Raw genomic sequence first — 24,303 nt, 5'->3', positions numbered from 1 at the left:
CCTGTGGAGAAGATCATTTCCTTCCAGAGCGCTACCTGCGAGATCAGTGATGCACTTGAATCAAGCGAATCATAGAATCACAGCCTCATCTCACTAGTTAGTAATCAGGGAAATGTGGGTTGTAACACCCACACCCCCTCATGCCCCTTTGGTCCATCAGTTTGATGAGCATTTTAAGATTGGTTTTATCCAGTACTGGCATGGGGTGAAGGACCGTCTGTAGCGTCACATGTCAGGTGTAATTGGTATGGTCTTATTGGGGGGCATTTGGCTGCACTCATCGAAAGGTCGCATTTTAAGTAGCTTTTGACCCAGCAAGTCCGTTCTAATCCCTAGTACTTTCACAAACGTACAATGGTGGCTAGAAGGATGTTTGTGGCCGTGTTGCTTTTGTTCCCACTTCCCCTTCTCCCCCAAAACAAGGAAATGAAAAAGAAAATGACCATCTCCAGTAGTAAGATGGCTGAATGCTGTGTTTTTGATGAGGTACAAGCCTAGTGCAGACCCTGGCTTCTTTTATTTTCAGTTTTGAGAAGGATTCTTTCTCTGTGAATATCTAACATGAGAATTTAATCAGGGAAATTGTATATTTCCAAAGCCTGGGCTGTGATATAAATAAATAAACAGATTTCAGAGTAGCTGAGTGTTGTCTTGTATACTTTAGGACCAGATTGTCATGAGCCTTTAAAGCCAGGATGAGAAATTTAAATTTAAGTTGGCTACCATTATTGGTATACTGTAAATCCATGTCCAGTTATTTCCCTGGAGACAGTGGAGACAGTCCCTTTTCTAAATGTAAGCATTCCAGAAACAGTATACACGTATACTAATGTATGAGTGTGTTACATGGAAATGGTAGCATTTCCTTATGGCAGTATTGTATTTGTTGAGTGTGCATTTCCCACTAAATACTTAGTTTTCAGAGTTATCTGTTCAGTTATCCAGAACCAGATACTTGGTTCTCAGAATTATTTGTTACTTCGTACATACCTGCATTCAGCATCAAATATTTAAGTACCGTGTATATTCGTAATCTTGGCTGCTGTCCAGATTGACTGAGAAATGACATAAGAGTACTGCAGAATGAGAAATAGGACAGAACGCAACAGGGAAGCATAATGGAAAAGTGAAAAATGAAATAAAAGGAAATGTCTGTGTTTATTGCTTAAGTTTTTGGTGGGGCGTGAGATTGCGGCCAGGCATAGTTTACAAGGCCCTGCAGTGTGGGACCCGTTGTTACGCAAACCCATGCCTGAACCATCCTGGCTGTCTTCTGGCAGTCTGATCAAGTGCCCTGACTCAGACTCTGTCTACTCCATAAGGCTTCAAGACTAGGAACTTGCTTTCCCCGAGTCACCCCATTTGTGGACTGTCTCTCTCTAATTGATACTGCCTCTCTTGCAGGTGGGCACCCATGTGCCTCGTGAGTTCACAGGACGGGAGGGTAACCTCTGCAAGGGGTAGCAGAGAGGGCAGCCAGAGAAGGTGGGATTTTTCCTGGGTGTTGATGGCAAATGCAGGTGAAAGGAGTGGTGTGTGCTCGGCCTGGCACTCTGTCTGGTGTGGCAGGTTAAACAGACCACATGCACTGACAGAGACGGTGAGAGATACAGGTGGAACTTGTAGCCCTGCCAGGAGAAGTGTTGGTCTGGAGTCTGAAGCAGCTGGGGGGCCCGTGGCGGGTGGAGGTCCGGCGAGAGAGGGTGGTGAGCAGCTGTGAGCTCTGGTAGTAGCCGGCAGAGCTGGGCTGGGAGACAAAGCCGCTTTTGTGGGAATTTGAAAGAGGCGCCAGCTCCTGTCCTTTGCAGCTCAGGGCTTTGGATGTTGGCAAGGAGAAGCTGCAGAAGGCGCCTTTCAGAGAATTAGCAGAAAAGATGTCCCTTGCTGTAGGCAAGATTTGCAGGCAAGCTCAGGGGCCGGACCTGGGCTCCCACGGCCACCTGTGGCCGGAGCCCTGGGTAGTGCCCAGCCCGTGCCGCCACTGTCAGAAATTCTAGGCCTTGAATCCGAGAGCCAGAAAGAGCCTTTATGTTCATCCCAGTTCCACCCACAGTTCTGTGGACTGTGCACACCCTGCTGTCCCAGTAGGAGTTCATCTTCTGTAGGAAGCTGTTTCTGACCCCCCAGCCTGATCCTTTGTTCATGCTTTGTCTCTGATGCCATGTCGCGGCCCCGCCCCATGCTTGGTGTCCAGCCTTGTCCTGGAGATGGAGTAGTTGTCCCAAAGGGAGGGCGGTCACGTGCGGGCCCTGGGAGCACAGCATGCATTTGCCCTTGGTGTGGGCAGGCTGGGTCCTTGGCAGTTTTTGTATTTAGTAGTGTCATTATGTATCTATTTTATGGGTAGGCCTGGGAACAGCCTTAATTGTATTATTAACAGCATTATGCAGAACTTGTAATAAAGAAATACTTTGCGCAGAACTTTTAAGATGTGTCTTACACTATAAGATACAGGATAGCTTCAGTTAATTGCTAATTTTTAAAAACCAGTGATATTTTTCTTTAATAATATTGATTTTCTTTAATAGGAATTTTCATGTTAGTATCAGCATCATTTAAAAAACAACCTTATTAATGGCCTATAAGATTGAGAAGAAAGCAGTGGACTGTGATTAGCACAGCCTCGTGGAAGGGCTGCGGGTGGTTTCCATTGTATGCTCAGATGAGTCTTCCACACATGCTGCCTGTTTACAGATACACGTGCATGACTTCCATGCCTCTGCAGGTTCAGGGAGGAATCAGTCCTAACGCTTCCTTTCCCATGGCCCCTTCTTCCGGGGAGCCTGTCTTGATGCCCTCCTTCAGAGGTTGCCTGTATCCCCCCTGAATGCAGGGCGCACACGTGTTGGGGCTAGCATTAGACTGGGGGCTGTTGTAGATTGCTGCATATTAATATATAGGGAGCAAACAGCAGGTGAGTAGGCCCAACTTTAAATAGCTTTTCATAAGTCATCAATATTATCAGAAACATGGCCTTGATTATATGTTCCTAAATGTTTGGTTTTGAAAATGATATTAAGGTTGCAGCCTGTTCTTAACAATACACATGGTACAGAGAGTATAACCCCTCCACAGGTCTTGTTCTCAGCAGGTGACACTGAGGGGTGGCTGGTGTCCTCTGACAAGTCGGAGTGGTGCAGAGGCGGCGCTTCAGAAATCAATAAAGGGGAAGAGGTTCTTGTGGGATTTCAGAACTTTTCTTTGTTTGTAAAAATACTATTTCTGAAAAAGGTCCTAAGTAAAATTAAGTAATTTATTTAAGTTGATAGTTTTTTACCAAAGATTTCTGATAATTAACCAAAGAAATGAACATTGCGTTAACTTTTAGCATGCAGTTTTTTGTTTATAACCGTCGTCTTTGTGGGGGGTGTGTTTTAGGGCATCATTCAGAAGATAGTGGACAGTCACAAAGTAAAGCACGTGGCCTGCTATGGATTTCGCCTCAGTCACCTGCGGTCAGAGGAGGTTCACTGGCTCCATTTGGATATGGGTGTCTCCAATGTGAGGGAGAAGTATGAACTTGCACACCCACCAGAGGAGTGGAAGTAAGATTACCAACCTACTTTGGGGTGGCTCACACTTGATTTGTTTTGCATATTAAAAAAGCACAAGAGGATGGTTATCTATGCTTAATTTTCACGCTGATTGTCACTACACCTCCTGTATGAATAGAGTTGGCCGTAATTTTTAACCAGTGATCTCTACACTTCCGTGTGGTCCTCTCTGGGCACCACTGATTTGCTTGCTTGACCCATCTGATTGATTTCGTTCTTCTGGGATGATCCTTTGCTCCTCACACTTCTCTTGTCTGTGCTGCTCTGTCCAGCCTCTGCCCTGAGGAGGACGCAGGCCCTGGTCCTTTTATTTCTGTTCTGCGGGCATCCTTTTGTGCAGCAGGACCCCATGTGCCCAGAGGAGACCACGCTTGATGATCCTATTAAGGGGCTGCCGAGCTTGCTTTTTTGTGCCCAGGAGTCTGCAGCCCGCCCAAAAAGTCGGTGTGAAATTGATGTTCACATACAACCCTGATCTCTTAGTGATACTGACCTTACTGAAACTAAAATCATTTGAGGTGAATTAAAAGAATTGCCTATAATTGTCCTTTCCCTGTTTTTCTTCTAATACCCCCCCCACTATTAAGTAAACCAAGGTGTTAGTAGATAATTGTACATCTTCAACACATACGTTTGAGAGAAGTGTAAGTTGTAAAATGAGGTTCTTCCACAGGGGTCCTCATCTCTGAGGATGATAAAGATGCAGAAACAAAGATGTTTGTGGAGGTAAGAGGGCTCTCCAATGCCAGGAGCTTTCAGTCCAAGCATCTGAGTAGGTAAAAGAAAAACAAAACATGTTTAGATGAATAAATCTCTAGTTGAGTAAAATCTGGTCCCAGTGATAGTTTATCAAAGAAGTAGTTTTATTTTCAAATTTATCAAATGGTTGTAACTAAGCTAATAAAATATTCTGTGAGTTGTAGTTTGGTTGGTTTATATCAATGGCTAGCCAAGATTTGACCTCCATCTACTTAGTCAATTAAGAAGTGTTTAAAATTAAGAGTATCTAAAAGTCACTGAAGAGAAAATGGCTGAGAATTTTGTAGAATCAGTGGATGACATGAGTTCCTTTTTTCTCCCCCTGTGTTTTTTAAATGGAGATACTGAGGATCGAACCCAGGACCTTGTGCATGTTAAGCATGCACTCTTGTCACTGAGCTATACCCTCCCCTCCATGAGTTTTTGAATGCAGATTAACAATCTCGAACAGGGTAATAAGATGAAATACACGTTTTGGCACATTGTAGTGAAGCAGTATTGTACAAAAGGAAAAGAGACGATGCTGGAGGCAGGCAGGGCTCAACTTCTCAGCACAGCGGGTGCCCAGGAAACAGCACGTTCACAGTGCTGGAAGTGGAGCTGGCTCCCTGGACTTGTTTGTGCTGTTAAATTACCTCAGGAACAGGTGCCTGTAAGTTTGGCTCCACAAAACAAAAATAATGATAACGCATTTTTGTATTAAAGAAGAGCTCAGTACTGGGTGCATGTTGAAAGATAGGTGATGAGAATTAAAATTTTGTCAGCTGAATCTTAAAGCTGTATATGAGGGTAACAGCTAAAACATTAGAAATAGATTTTATAACTTAAATCGTGGTTGAGTAAGTAGGTATTAAAGAAATGCAGCAATCAAAAAGAAGGAAAGAAATGGAGAAGCATGTGGAAACAAAAGAAATAGAAATCAATAAGGTTTAGAAATAAATGCAAGTATGCTAACAGTAAATGGTCAGAGGTTGTGAGCGTGATTAAAAAATAAATTTTGACTCTGTTGTTTACAAGATGTATCCAAAACACTGACGTTCATACGTTTTTGGCTTACTGGAAGAAATATATTTTGCCTTAAGAGCCAATACACATGTACACGTATGAATGTATGTGTCACAACTGTTTATGTATAATGGATCCACGTATTTCGCAGAATCATACTCAGCCTTGTTATTTACACTAAGATCTAAAAGTTTTCTCAGTAAAATAAATAAGTAGTTAAAAAAGAAGTCTTCCTGCCTACTCATGAGCTCTTTCAGTTTGCAAAACTCACATAAAGCATGAGTACAAGTGTACCAAGCAAATAATAACCAGGAAGAAAAGGTAGTGTTGGCCATTGATGTCCTGTGAAAAGAGATGTAAGGCAAAGAAGCATTGTGGCGGATGTAGTGGGCAGCGACATTATAATAAAAGGGTATTTCACCAGGAATTTAATTAGTATGGAAATAGGTATAACTCTTACAAGTTTCTAGACATTCCTGAAAAGGTATAAAGAAGAATAGCATATAAAGGAGCAAAACTTACTTCTCTTAGTCATTAAAAAAAGGAGCACAAACAGCAGTGAGTGAGCAGGTTTAATCACACGTGTAACTTCCCTCCCGGGTGGGAATGTGGGGTCCTGCTCTGACAGCATGGTAAGCAGTTGAAAGACACTTTCTAAGTCATTTGTGGTTGCAAGGAAGACGCCCAGTGTGCTGAGGCTCTGGCTTTGAAGTTTTGTCCCAAACCCACCACGGGCGCTGCTCCCTCGTCCTCTGCCCACTGTCTGCAGGGGCTGCTGCAGCCGCTCACTTCCTGTCTAGATCCCACCTGTTCCCTGCTTCTCACCTATGGATTCCACCAACCACGGATGGAAGGTTCTGGGGAAAAAAAATTCCAGAAATTTCCAAAAAGCAAAACTTGAATTTACTGTGCCAGCAACTTCTTACACAGCATTTGCGTTATGTTAGGTATTGTAGGTAATCCAAAGATGACTTACAGGATGTGGGAGGGTGTGCTCAGCTCACGTGCACACTCGTCATCACTGTATGTCATTGCACGTGAGATCCAAGGATGTGGTGTCCGTGGGGCCTGGATCCAGTGCCCTGTGGACCCTGAGGGGCTCCTGGACACCTGTCTCTCTTCTGTGAAGCCTTTCTTCCTGCTTTACTGACCATTCGCAGTCTGTCTTCTCCTGCTTGACGTGTGGGACTGCTCCGGTGACCTCTTCTTTCCTCTTTCTACTCTTCCAACATCCGGTGGGATATGCAGGTCGCTCCTGCTCAGAAGCTTGCAGGAGCTTCCCATCACACCCGGAGCCCCCTCCAGAGTTCCTGATCGCTGCTCAGCCCTTGTCTCCACCTGCAGCCCCTCCCCTTCCTCCAGTCTGGCCACTTTGGTCCCTGTGAAACTTCAGTTCTCTGTTTTCACAGGTCCTCGGGTTGGGACCTAGTTTGGTGGTCTTTTCTCGGTTGTCAGTTTCTCACATTGAGTAGCACAGCCCTTCATCTCTCTTCTCATTTTGCCTTTATCTTTTCCAACTTTTCACTTGCTCCACCTTGGCCACACTGGCACCCTTACTGGCTCATGAACAAGCCAAGCGGATTGTTCCTGGTGCCTTTGAACTTGATGTTCTGCTGCTGTATGTGCTCCTCTGCCCCTCTTTCGTTTTGGGGACCTCCCTTCATTTGGGGCGGTGCTCCACGTGACCTCTTGCCCGTGGCCTTCTCCAGACTTTCTGTCTGAGAGCTGCTGCCCTCCTGGCACTGTCTTTCTCCCTCCCAGGCCCTGTCTTAGTCACTGCTCTGTTTCTGGTTTCTAGTTGTGCCTGGTATACAGTAGCTACCCAATAAAAATAATCTTCAGTGAATCAGCAGTCATGAAATGATCAACCAGGAACTGAACAATACTAGTTTATGTTAGTAGCAGTATTGCTGTATCAATATGCGTCACTTACTGGGGGTCAGACACTGTTGAGAGACTTAACAACTTCCCGAGAGCACATGGGACAGAGTGGAACTGAGTCCCTGGACTCAGATGTTTCTTCTCTAGTCCTGTGTGAGGTGTGTGACTACAAGAAATAGAAGAGTGGCCATTTTCTTCTCTCACTAACAGTATCTTCTCTCAGTCCATAGGTGGCACGTGAGGGCAGCTGCAGTTCTGAGAAGTAGGATGTTAATATTCAGATGGAAGCACCAGGACTCATTAGAATCACTGGGTATCAGTTCCCATTCCCATGAGGTTCTTGAGCATAGATTTTCTTTTCATGCTGTCTGCTCTAGGATCTGTTCACGTTGTTAAGTAAGCCTGAGATATAAACTTGTGTAATTGTCTTCAGTTTTTCAAACACCACGGCAGCACATGCGTTTAGTCATAGCTGTCTCAGGCAGGATGACCTTACAGGGATGTCATGACATGTCATCGGGGGAAGGAAGGCCTGGGTCAATAATGGCTTTCCTTTAGGAAGAGTGACAGCAGAATTAGATCCTACCTTGAACAGTACACCAAAATCCTCTTGGGATGGTTCAGGTTAAACAAAGAAACAGAGGAAGTTTAATGGAAAATACAATTGAATGTGTCTTTGGCCCCACAGTAGGAAGATTTTAATGCCACCAAAACGTTCACTCTATCAGACAGGAATAACAAATTTGACTTTACTGAGTTAGAAACATTGTTTATCAGAAGATATAAGTGCAGAAACAGCTGAGCTGGGAGAAGATATTTTTGACACTTGGAGCTGACAGAAGATGGTGTCAGGTGTTCTCCTGCTGGTCAGTAAGAGAATTGTGAATAGCGCAATAAATGGGCAAGGGACACGAAAGAACTTTCGTAAAAGAGAAGCCCAGTTTGACCCTAGTCACAGGAAGACACCGTCAGCTTCATCAGTGATGAGGGAGACGTGAGTCTAGGCCGTGAGATTCCATCTCGCACTGTCTGGTTGGCAGAAAGTAAATCGTCATTGCCGATAGCTGAAGAAGTCATGGATCTGACGGGATCCTGCCTGTACTGCTGGGGAGAATGCAAATTGGCAGAGCCTTTGGGAAGACCACTTGGCGCCCCTTCAGGCTCTGTCCTCCAGAGGCTCTTGGTGTCCGTACTGGGAGCGAGCCAGGAGTGTTCATAGAGAAACCAGTGACGGCTGGGTCGGTTGTGGGTTGTTCACAGTGAACAAGGTCTAGGGACTGGCAGGGCGAGTGAGCCTTAGCCAGGTAACACCGTGTGACCAGAGGAAGTGTCAGGACCATGCTGTGAATGCAACACCACTGAATCGTACACTTTAAAATAGTTAATTTTTATGTGAATTTTACCTCAACTGAAAAACAGAAAAGTAAGTCCCAGAAGACTTACAGCATGATATGCTTTAATGAAGTAAAAAGCAAACCTGCAAGACTGTTACTGGGGACACATCAGCTGGGTGAGACAGTGTGGAACAGGTACGTGAAGGGTCGGGGGAGACGTCAGGCTCGAGCCTCTGTGGGGAGAGCAGCCTGTCCCCTTCCCTCCCCATAAGGCTCCAGAGGAACTTGTGCCGAGCCCGCGGGTCCCAAGGCAGAGCCTGTGGTCCCTGCTCTGTGCTCATGTGTCCGGTCCCTGCGTCCTCCTCAGGCTGCCTGGGAGCAGGCGCTGGCTGGGCCGTCCTTGGGGTCCTGAAGATCCCAGTTAAGCAGGCAGCGTTTGCTAGAATCTTGAGTCAGCCAGAAAAGTGTAAATTCCAGCGCCATACCTAGTTTATCACGAAGCAGAAGGTGTCATGCAGTTTTGAGAGATTTCCACCAAACAGATTTAAACATTAAAGTTTTGCACTTAGATGATTAAATTCTAGTCAGCTCATTTTCGATAACTGAGTTTTAGGTGTCTGGAATCACCTCCGTGGTGACCTGACTTCTGATTCGGTTACTCCGCTAGACACGGGCTAGGAGCTGTTGGGGAGCGGCCCAGTCCTTTCCCGTGTGTAATCCAGGGCTTTGAGAGCCAGGTGACTCCCTTGGCAGCTGAGAAAGTACTGCAGGGCTTTTTCAGAGCAAGTGAAAAAGAAAGTCCTTCTCACTGTTATCAAGATGTGGTTCACATTATCCTGCTTGGTGCTTCTCTGTTCCCCGCTGTTTCACAGCTTCTCGCTCTGCAGAGAGGTGATCCCCCCACCCAGACCTTTGCAGGACAAAAAAGTCTTTTATATAGAGGAAAGGTGTCCTTTTTCAAAGATGACAAAAGAAAATGACTAGTGATAGGTTAGGAAGGTTTAGGTTTTGTTTTGATGGTTTTCTGTGTTACCCTGAAATGGCATTCCATGTGCATATACCCTAAGTTGAAGAGCCGGTCTTTCACTGTAACACCGAGTTGAACCAGAGTTCTTTAAAAGAGCTAAAGCACTAAGGCAGTGAATAGAGGAGCATTCTGACGGGCCTGGGAGTGGTACCTTTAAAGGACAGGACGGACTTCCAGACTTGCTGACTTATTAATTAAACATTTACTGGGTGCTCCTGCACCAGACACTGACAGTGCAAAGATGAGGAAATTTCTAGTTGGTCTGTGACTGCAAAACTAGTGTTTATTGACCAAGCTGGTTTAAAACTGGTTCTGGTGGGTATTTGTTACCACAGTTACAGAACAATCAGCCTTGTGTATGTGGAAGTTTCTTTTTGTTTTCTGTAAGTATGTAATGTTGCGAAAATAACGCACAGCAGTCCTGTGTACCCCTCAGCCAGCTTCCCTAAATGTTGAAATCTTACTCGAACACAGTGCAGTTATTGAGACCAGCAGCTAATAACACTGATACAATACTGTTAGCTAATTTACAGGTGTCCTCTAATTTCACAGTTGTCCTGCTTAGTGTCCCTCTCCCTGGCCAGGATCCAGAGCAGAACACCAGGGGCCTCTCAGCGTCTCGTTGCCTTGGGTCTTTCTCTAACCTGGGACAGGTTCTCCGACTGTCTTTGCCCTTTATGACCTTGGCCCTTCTGAAGAGTACTGTCTGGTCATTCGTACTTGTCCCTTAATTTGGATTTGTCTGTTTTTTTTTTCTTCATGTTTATATTCAGGTTATGCATTTTGGGGACGAACACCACAATAAAGATGTTGCATTTTCTCATTGCATTTTATCAGGTAGTCTTTGATGACAATATGACTCATTTTACAGGTGGTTTTAAGCTGGATTGTTTGACTTGAGGTGGTGGCCAGGTCTCTGCACTGTACAGTTATTATTTCCCCTTTCTAGTAAGTGCTGTATTCTGGGGAAATCCAGGGACTGTGCGGGTATCCTGTTTTCTCATTCTGTCTTCACCCACTAATCTCAGCATCATTGATGGTTCTTTTTTGGAGTGTTTATTACTGTAATGTTTGCCGAATGATGAATTTCTGTTTTCATCCTTCCTTGTAGGTTTTTAAAATTGAAAATCTGTTATAAGAAAGAGCTGTCTGCAGCACAGTGTTCATGGGGGTCATCTGTGTAGCTTCCTGGAGTTGGGCTTGGTTTTTTCTCTCCACGCAATCTGGCCAGCTGATCCTTCTGGAATCAGGGTTGTCATATCATGTTCCAACTCAGTGTTTCAAAAAAACCACATTTCCTGCTCCTCCCCAGCATTAGTTGGTTAGCTTGTGGGTACCTGGGGGCCCGTACTTGGTGGTAAGAATGAGGAAGTTAGATGTCAGTGGTGCTAATGGTGATCTGTTCTTGGGGAGTAGACGCGGAAGGCTGGGCGTGCTAGTTTGCTGCTGCTGAGAAAGCCACGAGGGGCCCGTAGCAGAGACTTGGAATTGTGGGTCCAAATACAGCCAAACTCCAGAACAGAACAGAAGGGTGAGGAAGGTGCTACTTTTCCAGGAGGAGCGGGGTGGGGGGGTGTCGGGCTGGCCGTGGACGCCATGTGCTATGGTTTAAGGACTGACGTGAGGTGACTGGACTAGAACTGAACTAGAAGACCTGGGGTGGAGCTTGTGGGGTTGTGGGGGGGGCGTGCTAGACTGTCATGGGTTGAAGTGGGGACCACAGCCCTTAACATGACCTGGAGACCTTGCCGACCTCTGCGAGCAGCCTCACCTCTGTTCCTGTATTTTAGCCGTAGGTGCCTTGTCTTAGTCTCACGCTGCCCTCCTGCCTTCGTGCACGTTTGCCCCCATCTGCGTCCGACTCCCTCTTCTTAACCCTGGGACCTTGGGAGAACCACCTAATTCCCTAAAATTCTTTTTTCCCCATCTGTGAAAATGGGTCAGATAGTAACCTGGTCAGTATTTCTCGCCAGTCACTCCTGGTCTCCCTGCACCTCCCTGTAGCCCCTGTTTGCTCTGCTGGTGTTGCCTGACGGCCTCAGACAAGTGCGCCCTGTGGTGTCACTGTTCTGTGTGTGCACAGTGCTCACGGGGCTTCCTTTCTCCCTGAGGACAGGCCACCTCCTGACCCCACCTCTCCCTGAAGCCCTTTACTCGCTGCCCCAGTGGTCTCTGCACTTGCCTCCGGATGTGTATCCTCCAGCCTCAGGGCCTTTACACATTCTCTCCTATCTGATTCTCTCCTGTCTGACCGGAATGCTCTTCCCTGAGCAGAACTGCTCCCTCCCTCCCTCCCTCCCTCCTTACCCCCTCCCTCCCTCCTTCTTTCCCCGCTCCTTCCCTCCCTCCCTCTCTCTCTCCTCCCCTCCCTCCTTCCTCCTTCCCCCTCTCCTTCCTCCCCTCCCTCCTTCCTCCTTCCCCCTCTCCTTCCTCCCCTCCCTCCTTCCTCCTTCCCCCTCTCCTTCCTCCCCTCCCTCCCTCTCTCCCTCCCTCTCGCCCTCCCTCCTTATCCCCTCCCTCCCTCCTTCTTCTTTCCCCCCTCCTTCCCTCCCTCCCTCTCTCTCTCCTCCCCTCCCTCCTTCCTCCTTCCCCCTCCTTCCTCCCCTCCCTCCTCCCTCCTTCCCCCTCTTCTTCCTCCCCTCCCTCCTCCCTCCTTCCCCCTCTCCTTCCTTCCCTCCCTCCCTCCCTCCCTCCAGCTCTTTGTTCAGCTATCACTGAGTCAGAGCATCCTTCACCAACTCCCTTTATAAAATAGCACCTCATCGCTTGTTCCCTTTACCTGGCTTATTTGTCTGTATCCAGTTACCTGCCAGCTCAAAGAAATTTACGCATTTGCTGTCTGACTTCCACCACAAAGATATGAATTTATTGAAGGCTGGCACTTTGTGCATGTTTTATTCACTGATACATTCCCAGCCCCTCAAACAGTGCCTGGTAGGTGATTGGTATTAAAGTAAACATTTGTTGAGTAATTACTAATGTGGTAAATACACAGTAGAGACCATTGTGATTATGTGCCAGCGACTCTCTGGCCGTTTTGCGTTTATCAATTCACTCACTGCTCCCAGGGTCCTGATGAGGAAACTGAGGGATAGAGAGGCGATGGCAGACAGTGAGTAAGCAATGGACCAGAAGTCAAGCGTGCATGATCTCAGTCCACAGCCCATGTTCTTTCTGCTGCTTGTAGGGTTGTTGCTGATTAAAAGAAGGCATCTGGTTAAAATGCTTGTCACAGCCTCTGTCATGCCCAAGTGGTCACGAAACGTTGGTTGGTGTCAGCATCAGTGTCAGGGAGCCGGCCGTTAGTAGCAATGGGTGTGGAGCCAAGCTGCCGGATGTTTGATTGTGGACCAGTTTTTGTCATTAAAGTAGGATGGCCTCCCCATCAAAGCCGCCTGCAGCCTGTTTGATTCTGGCACGTCTGGCCTCAGGTCGCTTGCCCTCGCTGAGCATCGTTTTCCTGGTCTGCTGAATACGAATAGTTACTCTTGTGTTCTCTGATTGTTAAGAGAAACGGTGCGTATGACGTGCCTGGGAAGTCCTAAACTCAAAATAAATGAAATGTATTAAGCTTCTGTGAATAACTGTCCAGTATAGAGCGTTTGCGGTGGGGTACAGAGCTCCTTCTCAGAGTGAAAAGGAACCTCAGTGTTTGGCAATTGTGTATTTTAACAAAACGGACACTTAAAATCTCAGCAGAACTTGTGTATGTGTGTCTTGAATTTTTTCCACCCTTAATTGAACCAAAAGAACCATGTTGGCTACTTTGCATTATTTTCCTTATGAGCCCAATACGTTTTTAAAAGGTCAGTTTTATAAAATTTTTAGAAAAAGCAGATCTCTGTAACCTTTGGGTAGGCAAATATTTTACAAACGAAAACACTAAAAGAATTTACTAAAAAGAAAAATAATAAATAGGACTGTATAAAAATTACAAACTTTCTTCCTCAAAAGATACTGTTAAAAAAAAGATTTTTAAAATAAAATTTTGCAAGATACCACTAAAATAGTGAAGAGCAAGAGTGGGAGAGACATTCACCAAGTCTGGCGAAGGCCTCACGTCCAGAATATATAAACACCTGTGGATATGGGGGGCTGGGACTCCCCGTGCTGCTCGTGGGAGTGAGTCGGTGTGGCCCCTGGAGCTGACTGCTGACACCTGCCCTGACGTGTGTGTTTGTTACGACCTGGTGACGGTACTCCAGTGTACACCCAGCAGACGTGTATGTACGTTCACCGAAAGGCATGTGTGCGAGAGAGCTCGTGTGGGTGTTCACGCTCGCACAGAGAGCATTCTGGTGAACGTCATTTGCTTTGACCATTCTTGAAGGTTGGCTTCCTGAGCAGAATTCTTTTTTCCGCCTAGAGGAAGGAAATTAGAGTGTTGCTGGCAGCATCGTTCCTCACAGCCTGAGTGGAGAGCGCTCAGACGGCCATCACGGCCGTGTGGTGAATGATCCTGCGGTGCTTGTCGGCTCTGGGCAGACCGTGTTCTCCATAGGGGGCTCTCGTGAGCAGAGCAGTGACTGGAAGGGGCCCGACGGTGTGGTCCACTCTGGGGAGTGTCAGGTGCTGCGGCCCCAGGCCGGGGGCTTCTCACCACGTCCTGCTTCTGCAGGGCCTCCAAGCTGTAGCACACTCACGTGCACGTTTGTGCTGCAAACCAGAACACTTACATTGATAGAGTAATTGATTATATTTTCACTTATTTTAAAAATAATATTTCAGAGTAATTGGCAATGCCATACGATAATATTATTGTAGACTATGAATTGAGAAAATTACTTATTTCTAATTGTTTTATTTTGTTAATTATTTTTTAGATATGAATTGAGAATTCGTTATTTGCCAAAAGGATTTCTAAACCAGTTTACTGAAGACAAGCCAACTCTGAATTTCTTCTATCAACAGGTATAGGAGGGTGCTTTAATTATACTCTTCTCTTTGTTTCTTTGAATCCTGTTTACTTCAGATTAAACCTTTTTATTTTAGAATTAGATTAAACCTAACATTTGGGAGAATATAAAGTTATCACTGTATGGCAATGAGATTCTTTTAACTAGTGAGAAATCAGGAATTTTTGACACTTCGTGAATTTTTGTATGCTTGGGCAAATCTTAAAAGATGCTTCTTGTAAGTGGAGACAGTAAGTCCTCAGTGGCACAACACTGTTTTGTCTTTAACTCAGGAGTGGTTACCCTGCCTCAGTGTCAACAGACTTACCAGATTTCATTGTCAGAGCCACCTGTACTCGTATAGTCTCAATAGCAGTTTGCAAAATAAAGCCAGAATTGCTGTCTTTACACTAAAAGTACCTTACTTTTTTACCCATTAAGGTATTAGTTAGGCAATAAGTACATGTGGCAAAAATGAATCAACACAGTTTTAAAATCGAATAAATGTTACTAGTTAGATTTGTGAAAAGTGTGAAAAAAGATCTAGTGAGTATCAGTGAGACATTTGTATGTACAATTTTGCAATTAAATGCATGGGTAATTTTTTGTTTTAATAAAACTGTTCATTAAATGTCTGCTGTGGGTCAAGGATGCAGAAATTAATGACATCACCTACAGCTGCTTTGTGTCCGGCCCCTGCTGTCTGTGAGCACACGTAATGTGACAGTGTGTCGGAGCGTGTGCCGACTCAGGCGGGCTTGGGAGTCTCCAACTTCATAGGCGAGGCAGAAGCTGTACTTTAGAAAACACAGTGCCTTTAAATTTGAGCTAAAGTGGTTTGAAGAGAAATGGGTGAGAGGTGGGGACCGCATTGTGTAAAGAGGGTTTTAGGTTTTTCTGCTGCAGAATATTGGGAGCATTTAAAGAATTTAATTTGTGAGTGTCTTGATCAGAATTTTTTTTTTTAAATAAGACCACCCTGATGATTGATGGCAGAACTGGGAATGGATTGGGTCTTGAAAAGGCTGCAGGCCAGTTGGGGGCTCTTCGGCCATTTAGACAAGACATTCAAAAGGTGGAAGGTAGAACAGTGTGGTGGAAGCAAGTTGATGGAACAGAGGCTGGTCTAACTGGAGCGTGAAAATGAAGAGAAAAGAGGCCCAGAGTGTCAGTCCAGACACCTGAAGGCAGGAGGGAGAGAAGGTGGGAGGGGTTCCGGGGGGCGGGGAGGAGGACTGCCTCTTCCCCCTGCTGGGATGACTGGACGTCCTGCTTGTGTGAGAAGGGCCCAGTTCTTAGGATGTCTCCTGTCCGTGGGGTTGAAGTCATACGGGAAATGTGAGGTGTTAGGTGAGGGACTTATGGAGAGTTTTGTAGATTTAGGGTAGTACAGAGTTGAACGGAAGAGACGTTATGTTTGACGAAGTGGAAAGAGAAGAGTTATGTTTGGGTTCCAGCTGAGAGTGTGGGGCCTGCTCATTCTGCGGTTGTGACTTCCAGGTTACAGGCCGCTTCCCACGTGTGTTACCGAGTCCCCGCCTGCAGCTGGCCCTGAGCTTCGTGATTTGGTGAAGGAGGTGACGGGGTTTAGTTAGCGGACTTACTTATATTGTATTTTTCCCTCGTGTAGCATATCTGTGTCACCGGTATAATTTCCCACCCACTGAGAAGATCTGTGACTGCTTCAGTGACGTGGATTTTCAGAATGCATGATGCGGGTCTAAATAGCTCGTGGTCACTCCTTCGTACAGTTTCTAGGCTAACCTAAAGCCTGCAGCTTTTTGTTCCTTTCACTCTGTTACTCGGTTGTCCTGGTTTTTCCTTTCGGAAGATCTTGCTTCTGTATATGTGACTGTAGGTTAGCACACGTACCAGTGAACCCCAGATGTGCTAATAGGACGTGTCTCACCGCGGTCTGCACAGTAAGGTTGAGTTGTCTTCATAAACCTGAGAGAAGGGGAAGTGGGGCGAGCCTGCATCTGAGTGCCCGCTCTGCGTCTCCCAGTTCTGGGACTCTGGGTGCCCCGGGAGCTTCTTCATGCTGAACTGTCTCATCTCCTGAAATGCAGGTGTATGATACCTGCCCCTTGGGATCTTTAGTTGGTTGAATGAGGTAAGATTGTCTACCATGTAGCTGCCTGATGACTGTTTGAATTTTGGTCTGTGGACAGTTTACCACTTGCCCATCGTGATGCAAGTGTGAGCTCTCCCCCATCCCACCTTCTGCCTCTGTCCATCTCTGCAGTTTCTCTTCCAGCCTGTCCCCTTTAAATTTTTTTTGAAAATCGTTAAATCTTATGGTACATTTTTTCAAAGTCCAGAAAATGTTCTAGAACATCATTTAAATGATCTCTATCCCAGTACTTACTTTCATTTTGCTTATGCTTTTATAATCTTCTGCCAGGCACCTATCATTTACAAGGAGTAAAAATGAGTGTGGTCATAGAAACGTCTCTTTCCCATGTTGACTCCAGTTCTCTGTGTCTCCACGCCCACATCCCAGCCGTACATGACAGGAAGGGAGGGAAGGAGAGGTGGTGCTAAAACTGCACAGCAGGAAGGAGAAAGGAAAAGGCTGCGGTTGGTGAGAACTCATGAATTGGCAAGTGTGCTTAGAGCCCTAACTACGCTCAGGTTTGTGTGTGGCATTGTTGACATCGGCAGTCTTCCAAGTACAAACTAGTTGAGTGCTGGCAGTTTCATGGGATTTGAGCTGTGGTTCTACCTCTGGGGGTCTATTCTGAAGAAATGAGTACACACGTTACGTATGTGCAGGGAGGCCCGTGGGCACGTTGCCGTGACAGATGGGAGGCTGGAGCCATTGCACTGCCTGTCAGTAAGAGACTGGTGAACAAATTCTGCTGAGTTCCAGACCCAGGCATCCTTTGTAGCTAGTGAAGGACAACCCTGCTTGTGGGTGTGGAAGGTGTTCCATTAAATGCCGCTGTTGAAAAAGGCCATAAACAAAGTAAAAACATGTATAATATGGTTCCATTAATGTGAGTGTGTATATTTTTATTTTTACGCTTACCTGACAAAGTTTTGAAAACAGTACATTATTTGCATTGCTGCTTTGGCAAGTAATTATGTATTTACTTGCCTTCTGGTGATAATCTTTGAATGCAGATCCTGTCTCACATGCATGGAAACTTCAGAACTATTAGAGGTGACCTGTGTGTTGTCCAGAACAGACAGCCCCCAGCTTGGGAACAGGTTCAATCCCACTGTTGAGAAGCCAGTTAGGAGTTCACAACTTCCTCTTTATCTAAACACACACGCCGCCACCCCCCCATCTCAAAAACGAAGTACGAATAAAAAATTGGCTGTTCAGTTATTTACAGCCAAAGTCTTTTGAACTGAGAATGCAGCTGAAAAATTGAGTAAGAATTTGTGTTTGGAAATTTTCACTGCATTCTGAGATAAATTATTTTATAGGAGCCTCAGGATTTGATGACACCCAATTTTTAAATTTTAAAGGTCTTTAATAATTTGATGCAAATATGTAAGTTATATACATATCGCGTGCATATATTTTCACTGAGTTCTAAGCTAAATCGATCCACTTTTAAGAGGCTCAGAATTCTATGACATTGATTCAGTTGTTTAGATTCTGTAACATTTGGTACGTGCATTCTTTTGTAAGGTGTGATAATAAAAAAATGAACACCACGACCCTGCCACCTAGAGGAAGAGCACATACCTGACGTTCTCCTGTCCCCTGTCCCTGTGACACCCCTCGTGCCCCCCCCTTCACTCCAGGCAGGTAGCCATTGACCTGAGTTGGGTATTTATCACGCTCTTACCTGCTTTTGTTTGCCGGTTTTCACGTTTTATAACATATATGTGTGTTTTTCAGTTCTGGCCTTAGGGTAAAAGCTGACCCTGGCTGTCCCTGAACCGTCTGCCATCCACTGTCTGCCTGAGTAGATTTTTTATTTTGTTTTGCTCCTTTGTTATCCAGCTCATAGAAGCATTCCAGAAGACTTTAAAAAATACTTTATTCAGCATTCTTAGTTGTTTTCAGTGAGCACTTTGGCCAGGACATTGAGTCCACTGTGTTGGTAGAAATGGAGGCGATCACATGGGTATTAAAATTGTATCCCTTTTGGCTCATTTCTGAAATAATTCACATGGCAGTTCATTTGAGCTAAGTGTTCAGACCGCTTCATCCTCTTCACACCGAGGCTTTGTCAGAGCCCCGGTTTTGTCTGAGGGAACATGTCTTCTCAGTGCGGGGCTGGACGGGCACCGCTCGGTCTGAGGTGTTCCCTGTGCCACCCACATCTCCCGTGTCTCTGCTCGCTCTTCCGGCTGGAAAGATGGTGTGGCCTCATGCAGAGCCGGGTGGCGCTGTCTTCCCGCAAACTTGGGTGTGATTCTGCATCTTTTGTTTCCTGTGGCTGCTGTTGAGAAGCAGGCTCTCGGGGTCTGTCTTCGTGGGTCACCTGTCTTCTCTCTCCAGGTGGCTTTAAGACGGTTGCTTTGTCCTCAGAGGTTTGCGGCTTTATTACGAGCTAGGTGTGGATCCCCCCTGATCGTCCTGCTTGATCTATGGTGTGCACGCTGGGTTTCACCAGTCTTGGAGGCGTCCACTCGGACACCTCCTTTTCTCTGGTCTTTCCGCTGCCTTCTGGGTCTCAGCTGAGGTTACGTCAGAACTTCCCAGTCTGTATCTATTAACTCTTTCTTGTTTTCAGCTCCTTGTCTCCCTAAAGACCTGGATTCAGACAAATCTCTCAGCTTGCCAACTCTCCTTAGCTGTGACCAGTTTGAAGTCCAGGGCATTTGTTGGATTTTGTTTTTAAAACAATTTTATCCGCCCCCCCCCATTTTTTTTTAGCCCACCAGGCCATCTTTTATGGCCCTTATTATTTACCAGTTTTCCTGCCTTTTTATTTCTTTATCATTTCATATGGAGTTCATGTCTCTGTTCGGAATCTGAATGACAACACCATGGGCTTTCCACCTGGTGGTGGTGATCTGCACTGACTCTTTCTCACGCTGGCATGTTGGGTGTTTGTAACGGACCTAGCATTTTGTTGAGCTTCTCATGTGCGAACCTTGAGGGTCTATGCTTGGGGACAGTGAACACTCCTGAGTGTTTCTTGTTACTATTTCTGTTTTAAAAGAATCAGCATTTTTATTGTTATGGCTTTTATCAGGGTAGAAATAAGAGAATTATGTTTAGATTCTCTCTATAACCAGTCCTGTCCCATGAAAGAGAAAGAAAACTTATAAACGACTTACAATAAATTACCTTAATTGTATTATTCCTGATTTTGAGCTCCACTCAGGCCCACGGTTCATCATGCCCCTTGTGGATGGAGTCATGAGGGAGGCAGCTTGTCAGTGGGCATGCTGAGTGTTGGGGTGCTGCTGGGGGGTGATTCTGGGGAGGCATGCAGTTTCGTTGAAAGATGTCCTAGATGTGACTACCAGTGTCACACATCGCACATGAGTCACGAAATGTTTTTGACCCACTTTAGAATATCCTGAAAGTTACTAATCAGCACACTCTAAAAATAAACTAGACTCTCGTTACAACCCTGTTCACTGGAGAGCAGGAGTCTAACACGTAACTGCTGGTGCCACAGCTACGGGCTTATAGAGCAGCCAGAGTATGTTTTACCTTGAATTTGAACTTTTCTCCTACCGTGTAACATTTTATCCCTCTTTATCTCTGATTTGTTACAAAGTGTATTTGATTGGCAACCTTTTGCGAATAGTGGTGGCTGTTAGTTTGAAGGGCTGTGTCCACGTTTAGCGAAGCAGTTGTCCTGTTAACTTCGCGTGACGGTGCTCAGCTTGCACGAAACCATTTGGCGCCTCTGACATTTTCAGCGTTGGAGAGGCTTGGGTCTGACAGGAAGTTGTCACCGTTTTCTGCAAATATATTAAGATTTTAAATGAGTATATCCATCTGTTGGCTCTTAAAAAGCATTGAATGTGACATAATTTGTGATTTATTTGGCAGAAAAGTTTCCATTAGGAAGGTGAAGATGGTGAGTCCAGAGCCACCCCTTCCCTCGTGTGTGTGTCTGAACTTCCCTGAGAAGTAGGTGAGGTGCCAGCACACACTTACTTTTTGTTGATCAATCTTTCTGTTATTTTTATTCCAATTTTTTATTTTTATGCACTTTAATTCAGCTAATTGTATTATCAGAAATGATTTCTGTAACTGCATTTTCTTGGCCAGAAAGCTTTCTGTCAGTTACATATTTTGAAGGGTCAGCTGCAAGTGGGAAATTTTAGTTTGAAACTTGGCATTTTTTCCACGTGGGCATTATCAGCCGTCCTTTTCCAGAAGGAAGTTAAAATTTAATATAGGTCTCAGTCTGACGCATTAGATGAAGTATTTTCTGAACTTCTCTAACTGATGTAATAATGTGCATTTCTCCTTCTCCTCCACTCCTGCGTGTGTGGTGATTCCAGAAGCACTGTGGGCACGGAGGACGGGTTCGTGCTTTCGTGTTTGTACTCTTCACCCTGTGCTTTGGATCATCCTTTTTCATAAGAGAAGTTAGAAATGCGAAGGCAGCAATGGTTATTTTCTGGGTTAGTCTTCCCTGCTGATGCTTTACGCTTGCGTTCAGCCCCTCCTTAGGGCTTTGACCGACTAGTGGGAGTGCTGCTACCTTTGGCCCCCGCTCCACCTTCAGGCTCAGCCATCCATCAGGAGGCCTTACGGGACACAGAGGTGGTTATATTTGTGGTTACAGTTTATTATAGCAAAAGGGTATGAGGAAAATCAGCAAAGGGACGGGGTATGTGGAGTGACATCCAGCGGAAACCAAGTGGAAGTTTCCTGGTGTCCCCTCCCAGGGGAGTCACTTGGGACAGCAAATGCTGTGTGACAACAGGTGCAAAGGTTCACCAGCTTGGGACCCTGCTGGAGCTTAGATGGTTGAGGTTTTTACTGGGGTCAGGCTGGTGGGCACACAATACCTGTGGAACCGCATGTAGTCCTCCTCCAGGCCTGGGGGAAAGCAGGTGTTCATCATCACCTCAGTGTTTAGGCCGGGGTAAATTACCCTGTCACACTGGTTCATTGTGGTCCGAGGCTTCAGGTATGCAAGAGCACTCTTACCAGAACATTCTAGGAGTTCAGTTTCCAGAAGGCCCAAGAGCCAGTCCTAATGTTGGGAATGTGGAGGCACCGAGCAGCCCAGGCCTGCTGAGTTAATGTTTCTGTGTGTGACTATTCTTTCCTTTCCTGGTCCTAGATAATTTCTATCCATTCATCAACTCTTAAGTGTGTTTCCTGTGTAGAGCCTTCCATAGTACCTGTACATTTCTCATATAACTTGTAGTTATTTTTTAAATATTTTAAAATTAGTTTTACTGAGGTATAACTTCACATACAATAAAAATCACCAGTTTCAGTATACAGCTCAATGAGCTCTGACCAGTGTGTATAGTCAGGCAGTTTCTATCACAGTCATGCTATAGTACAATATAAAAATATAGAAAGTGATACTGGCAGAATACTATTAAGTAGACTACAGACCATATTCAGATTTCACCAGTTTTTACATGCACTGGTGTGTGTGTGTGTGTGTGTGTGTGTGTGTGTGTGTGTGGTTTATGCAGCTTCATCATAGGTTTAGATGCATGTAACCACCACCATAAGTAAGGCAGAACCATCTCTTCAACACAGAGAAACTCCCTGATGCTTTGTGGTCGCGCCCTCCCCCTTCCCCAGCCCTGGCAGCCACTGGCCGGTGCTGTTGTATTTCTGTGTCGTCATCTGCTGTCCCCACTCATAGAGTGTCACTCAGGCTGCCTTCCTCATTGTTGTGTCCCAGCACAGTGCGATGATGTGGGTTTTGGGCGCTTAGTTTATTCTCTTGAATGACTTATTAATGATAGTTGAGTTTTAATGTTAATGCCCTGATGGTCAAAAAATTTTTATGAGATTTATAAGATGTCAAAAAGATCCAAGAAATACAGGAATTTGAGAAATCACATGAAAAAAAGTAAATGTAATACTTGCCCACAGAAGAAAGTCCAATTACATCCTATTTTTTAAAGTAGGAAATTGACATCAACATGGAAACTAATTTAATAAAACAAAAAAACAATATTCAGAGATCTTCTCTTAAAAGACGTGCAGATTTGCTGGACCTAGAGTTAATAAGCAGTAGTAAACCAGGTCATGAGAAGAGAACACAGTACCGTGATGGTGGCAGAACAAACAGATGTGTGTGTTAGACCCTGGGGTACCAGGTGGTGAGATGCGGTCCTCACTTGCCCTTAATCTTCCTTGCAGCACAGGAAGTCTGTGCTTTCTCTGAGCTCACAAGCAGTGCACACTGATGCCCAAGTTGTGGGGTCGGTGGATCTGGTGTGTGAGCTTTAACTTTAACACTTGCTGTGTGACCTCGAGTAAGTTAATCTTGAGTCATTGGTTTTTCTGATCTTTATATATAAAGTAGGGCCACTGAAACCTGCCTGGAAGAGTCATTGTACAGACTACAAATAATACACCTGAACAGCGTAACACCCAGCCTCTGAAATGATAACTAGTCCTCTGCTCTCATTTCATTCTTTTTGTTTGTTTTTTTCTAAGGCTATAAATTGGGGATTACAGTAGTGTCCATCTCACAGTCCTTCTGTGAAGATTAAATAAGATTATATATAAATTGGTTTGATGTAGCAATGAGTATCTTTACTTTAAGCAACTGTGGATACCTACACCTACACTTAAATGCTCTATCAATTGCATTTATTTCACAAATGAAAGTGATGAATGCTGCTGGGAGTTAGTAGGAGGTGAAAGTTAATCACATGTTTTATAAAAGAAAGAAACACTGAGTATAAGAAACCCAAAGTCTTGAAGAAAACTGCATGAGCCCAGTGTCAGGAGTGAACGTGCCCAGAGGCTCAGAGAGCAGCATCTCTGGAGCCTGGGAGCCTCCGTGGGGGCTGCTCCCTCTCCTCGCAGGGGGCGGCTGCACAGTGCTGGGGAGGGTGCGGGGCGAGGGCCTGTTGAGGTGGCCTGTTCCATTGTGGCTCAGTGGACTTTGCAGAAAACAGAATGACTGCTGGCAGTGCGCGGAGTTCAGGCCGAGGCACCTGCAGCTCTGAGAGTCGAGGAGTAGCTTGTTGCTGTAGGAGAAACAGCTCTCAGAACTTTTAAGTCAGGTTCATAAATAAGGGGGTTTTCCATAAAGATTGTTAAATTTAACGTTTCCTTTTTTCCACTTTTACAACTAATACAAATTTGGTTTTGATAAATGAATAAAGCATGTGAGTACACTTTTCCACCTTTGAATAGTGTTTTAAAATTACAGTAATTAATCTTCAGGCAGCTTTGTAATGGTGCACTTTCCTCAACGTGTAATTGATATTCTGTGGTTGCTTCGAAGTCTGCGCCCAATTATAAACTAAGACCCACTGAATGTTACAGTCAGAACAACTGTGGTATTTCTCTGACTCATATAAATACAGTCTTTATTTATCTCTTCATTTTGTGTTCACTAATAAACCTACTTATGATGCAAAAACTTAGTTTTAAAATTTGAATTTATTTTTTGCTGTATAGGAGAAGGAACCAATTGAAGTGTAAACAAAATGATTGTAAAATTAAAGCTTTTTACTCAGTTTATTGAGCAGCTCAGTTCCATTGAATCAGTCTTAAATGCCTACTATATATAAGGAATAGAAATTAGATACTGCTTGTAAGTGTTATATGGAAAATAACGTTTACACACAGAGTTGTCCAAACCCCGATTTGACAGCTTTATTCATCCATTCATTTGCTCCCCCTTCAGTCAGTCAGTGTTATTGACCACCTGGGTATGGGTGCTGCTGCAGAAAATAGCAACGGTTTGGAGGAGGTGGTGTTT

General features: G+C 45.1%; 1 protein-coding gene across 16 annotated transcripts in view; it reads left to right on the top strand.

The window, feature by feature from the left end:
- Nucleotides 1–24,303, top strand: part of PTK2 (protein tyrosine kinase 2) — a 200,064-nt gene that overhangs the window by 66,572 nt on the left and 109,189 nt on the right. For 14 of the 16 annotated variants that reach the window (XM_072949793.1, XM_072949788.1, XM_072949789.1 and 11 more), the window contains 2 exons: nt 3,379–3,545; nt 14,384–14,471. In XM_072949793.1, the coding sequence (XP_072805894.1) occupies nt 3,379–3,545; nt 14,384–14,471 (255 nt within the window). Of the gene's footprint in view, nt 1–3,378; nt 3,550–14,383; nt 14,472–24,303 lie in introns of those variants that run through there. The other 2 variants (XM_072949794.1, XM_072949802.1) reach the window with 2 other exon arrangements.

Source organism: Vicugna pacos, chromosome 25, assembly GCF_048564905.1.
Source record: "Vicugna pacos chromosome 25, VicPac4, whole genome shotgun sequence".
Taxonomy (NCBI): domain Eukaryota; kingdom Metazoa; phylum Chordata; class Mammalia; order Artiodactyla; family Camelidae; genus Vicugna; species Vicugna pacos.
Note: the sequence above shows the minus strand (reverse complement) of the source record. Positions and strands in the feature narration are given on the sequence as shown.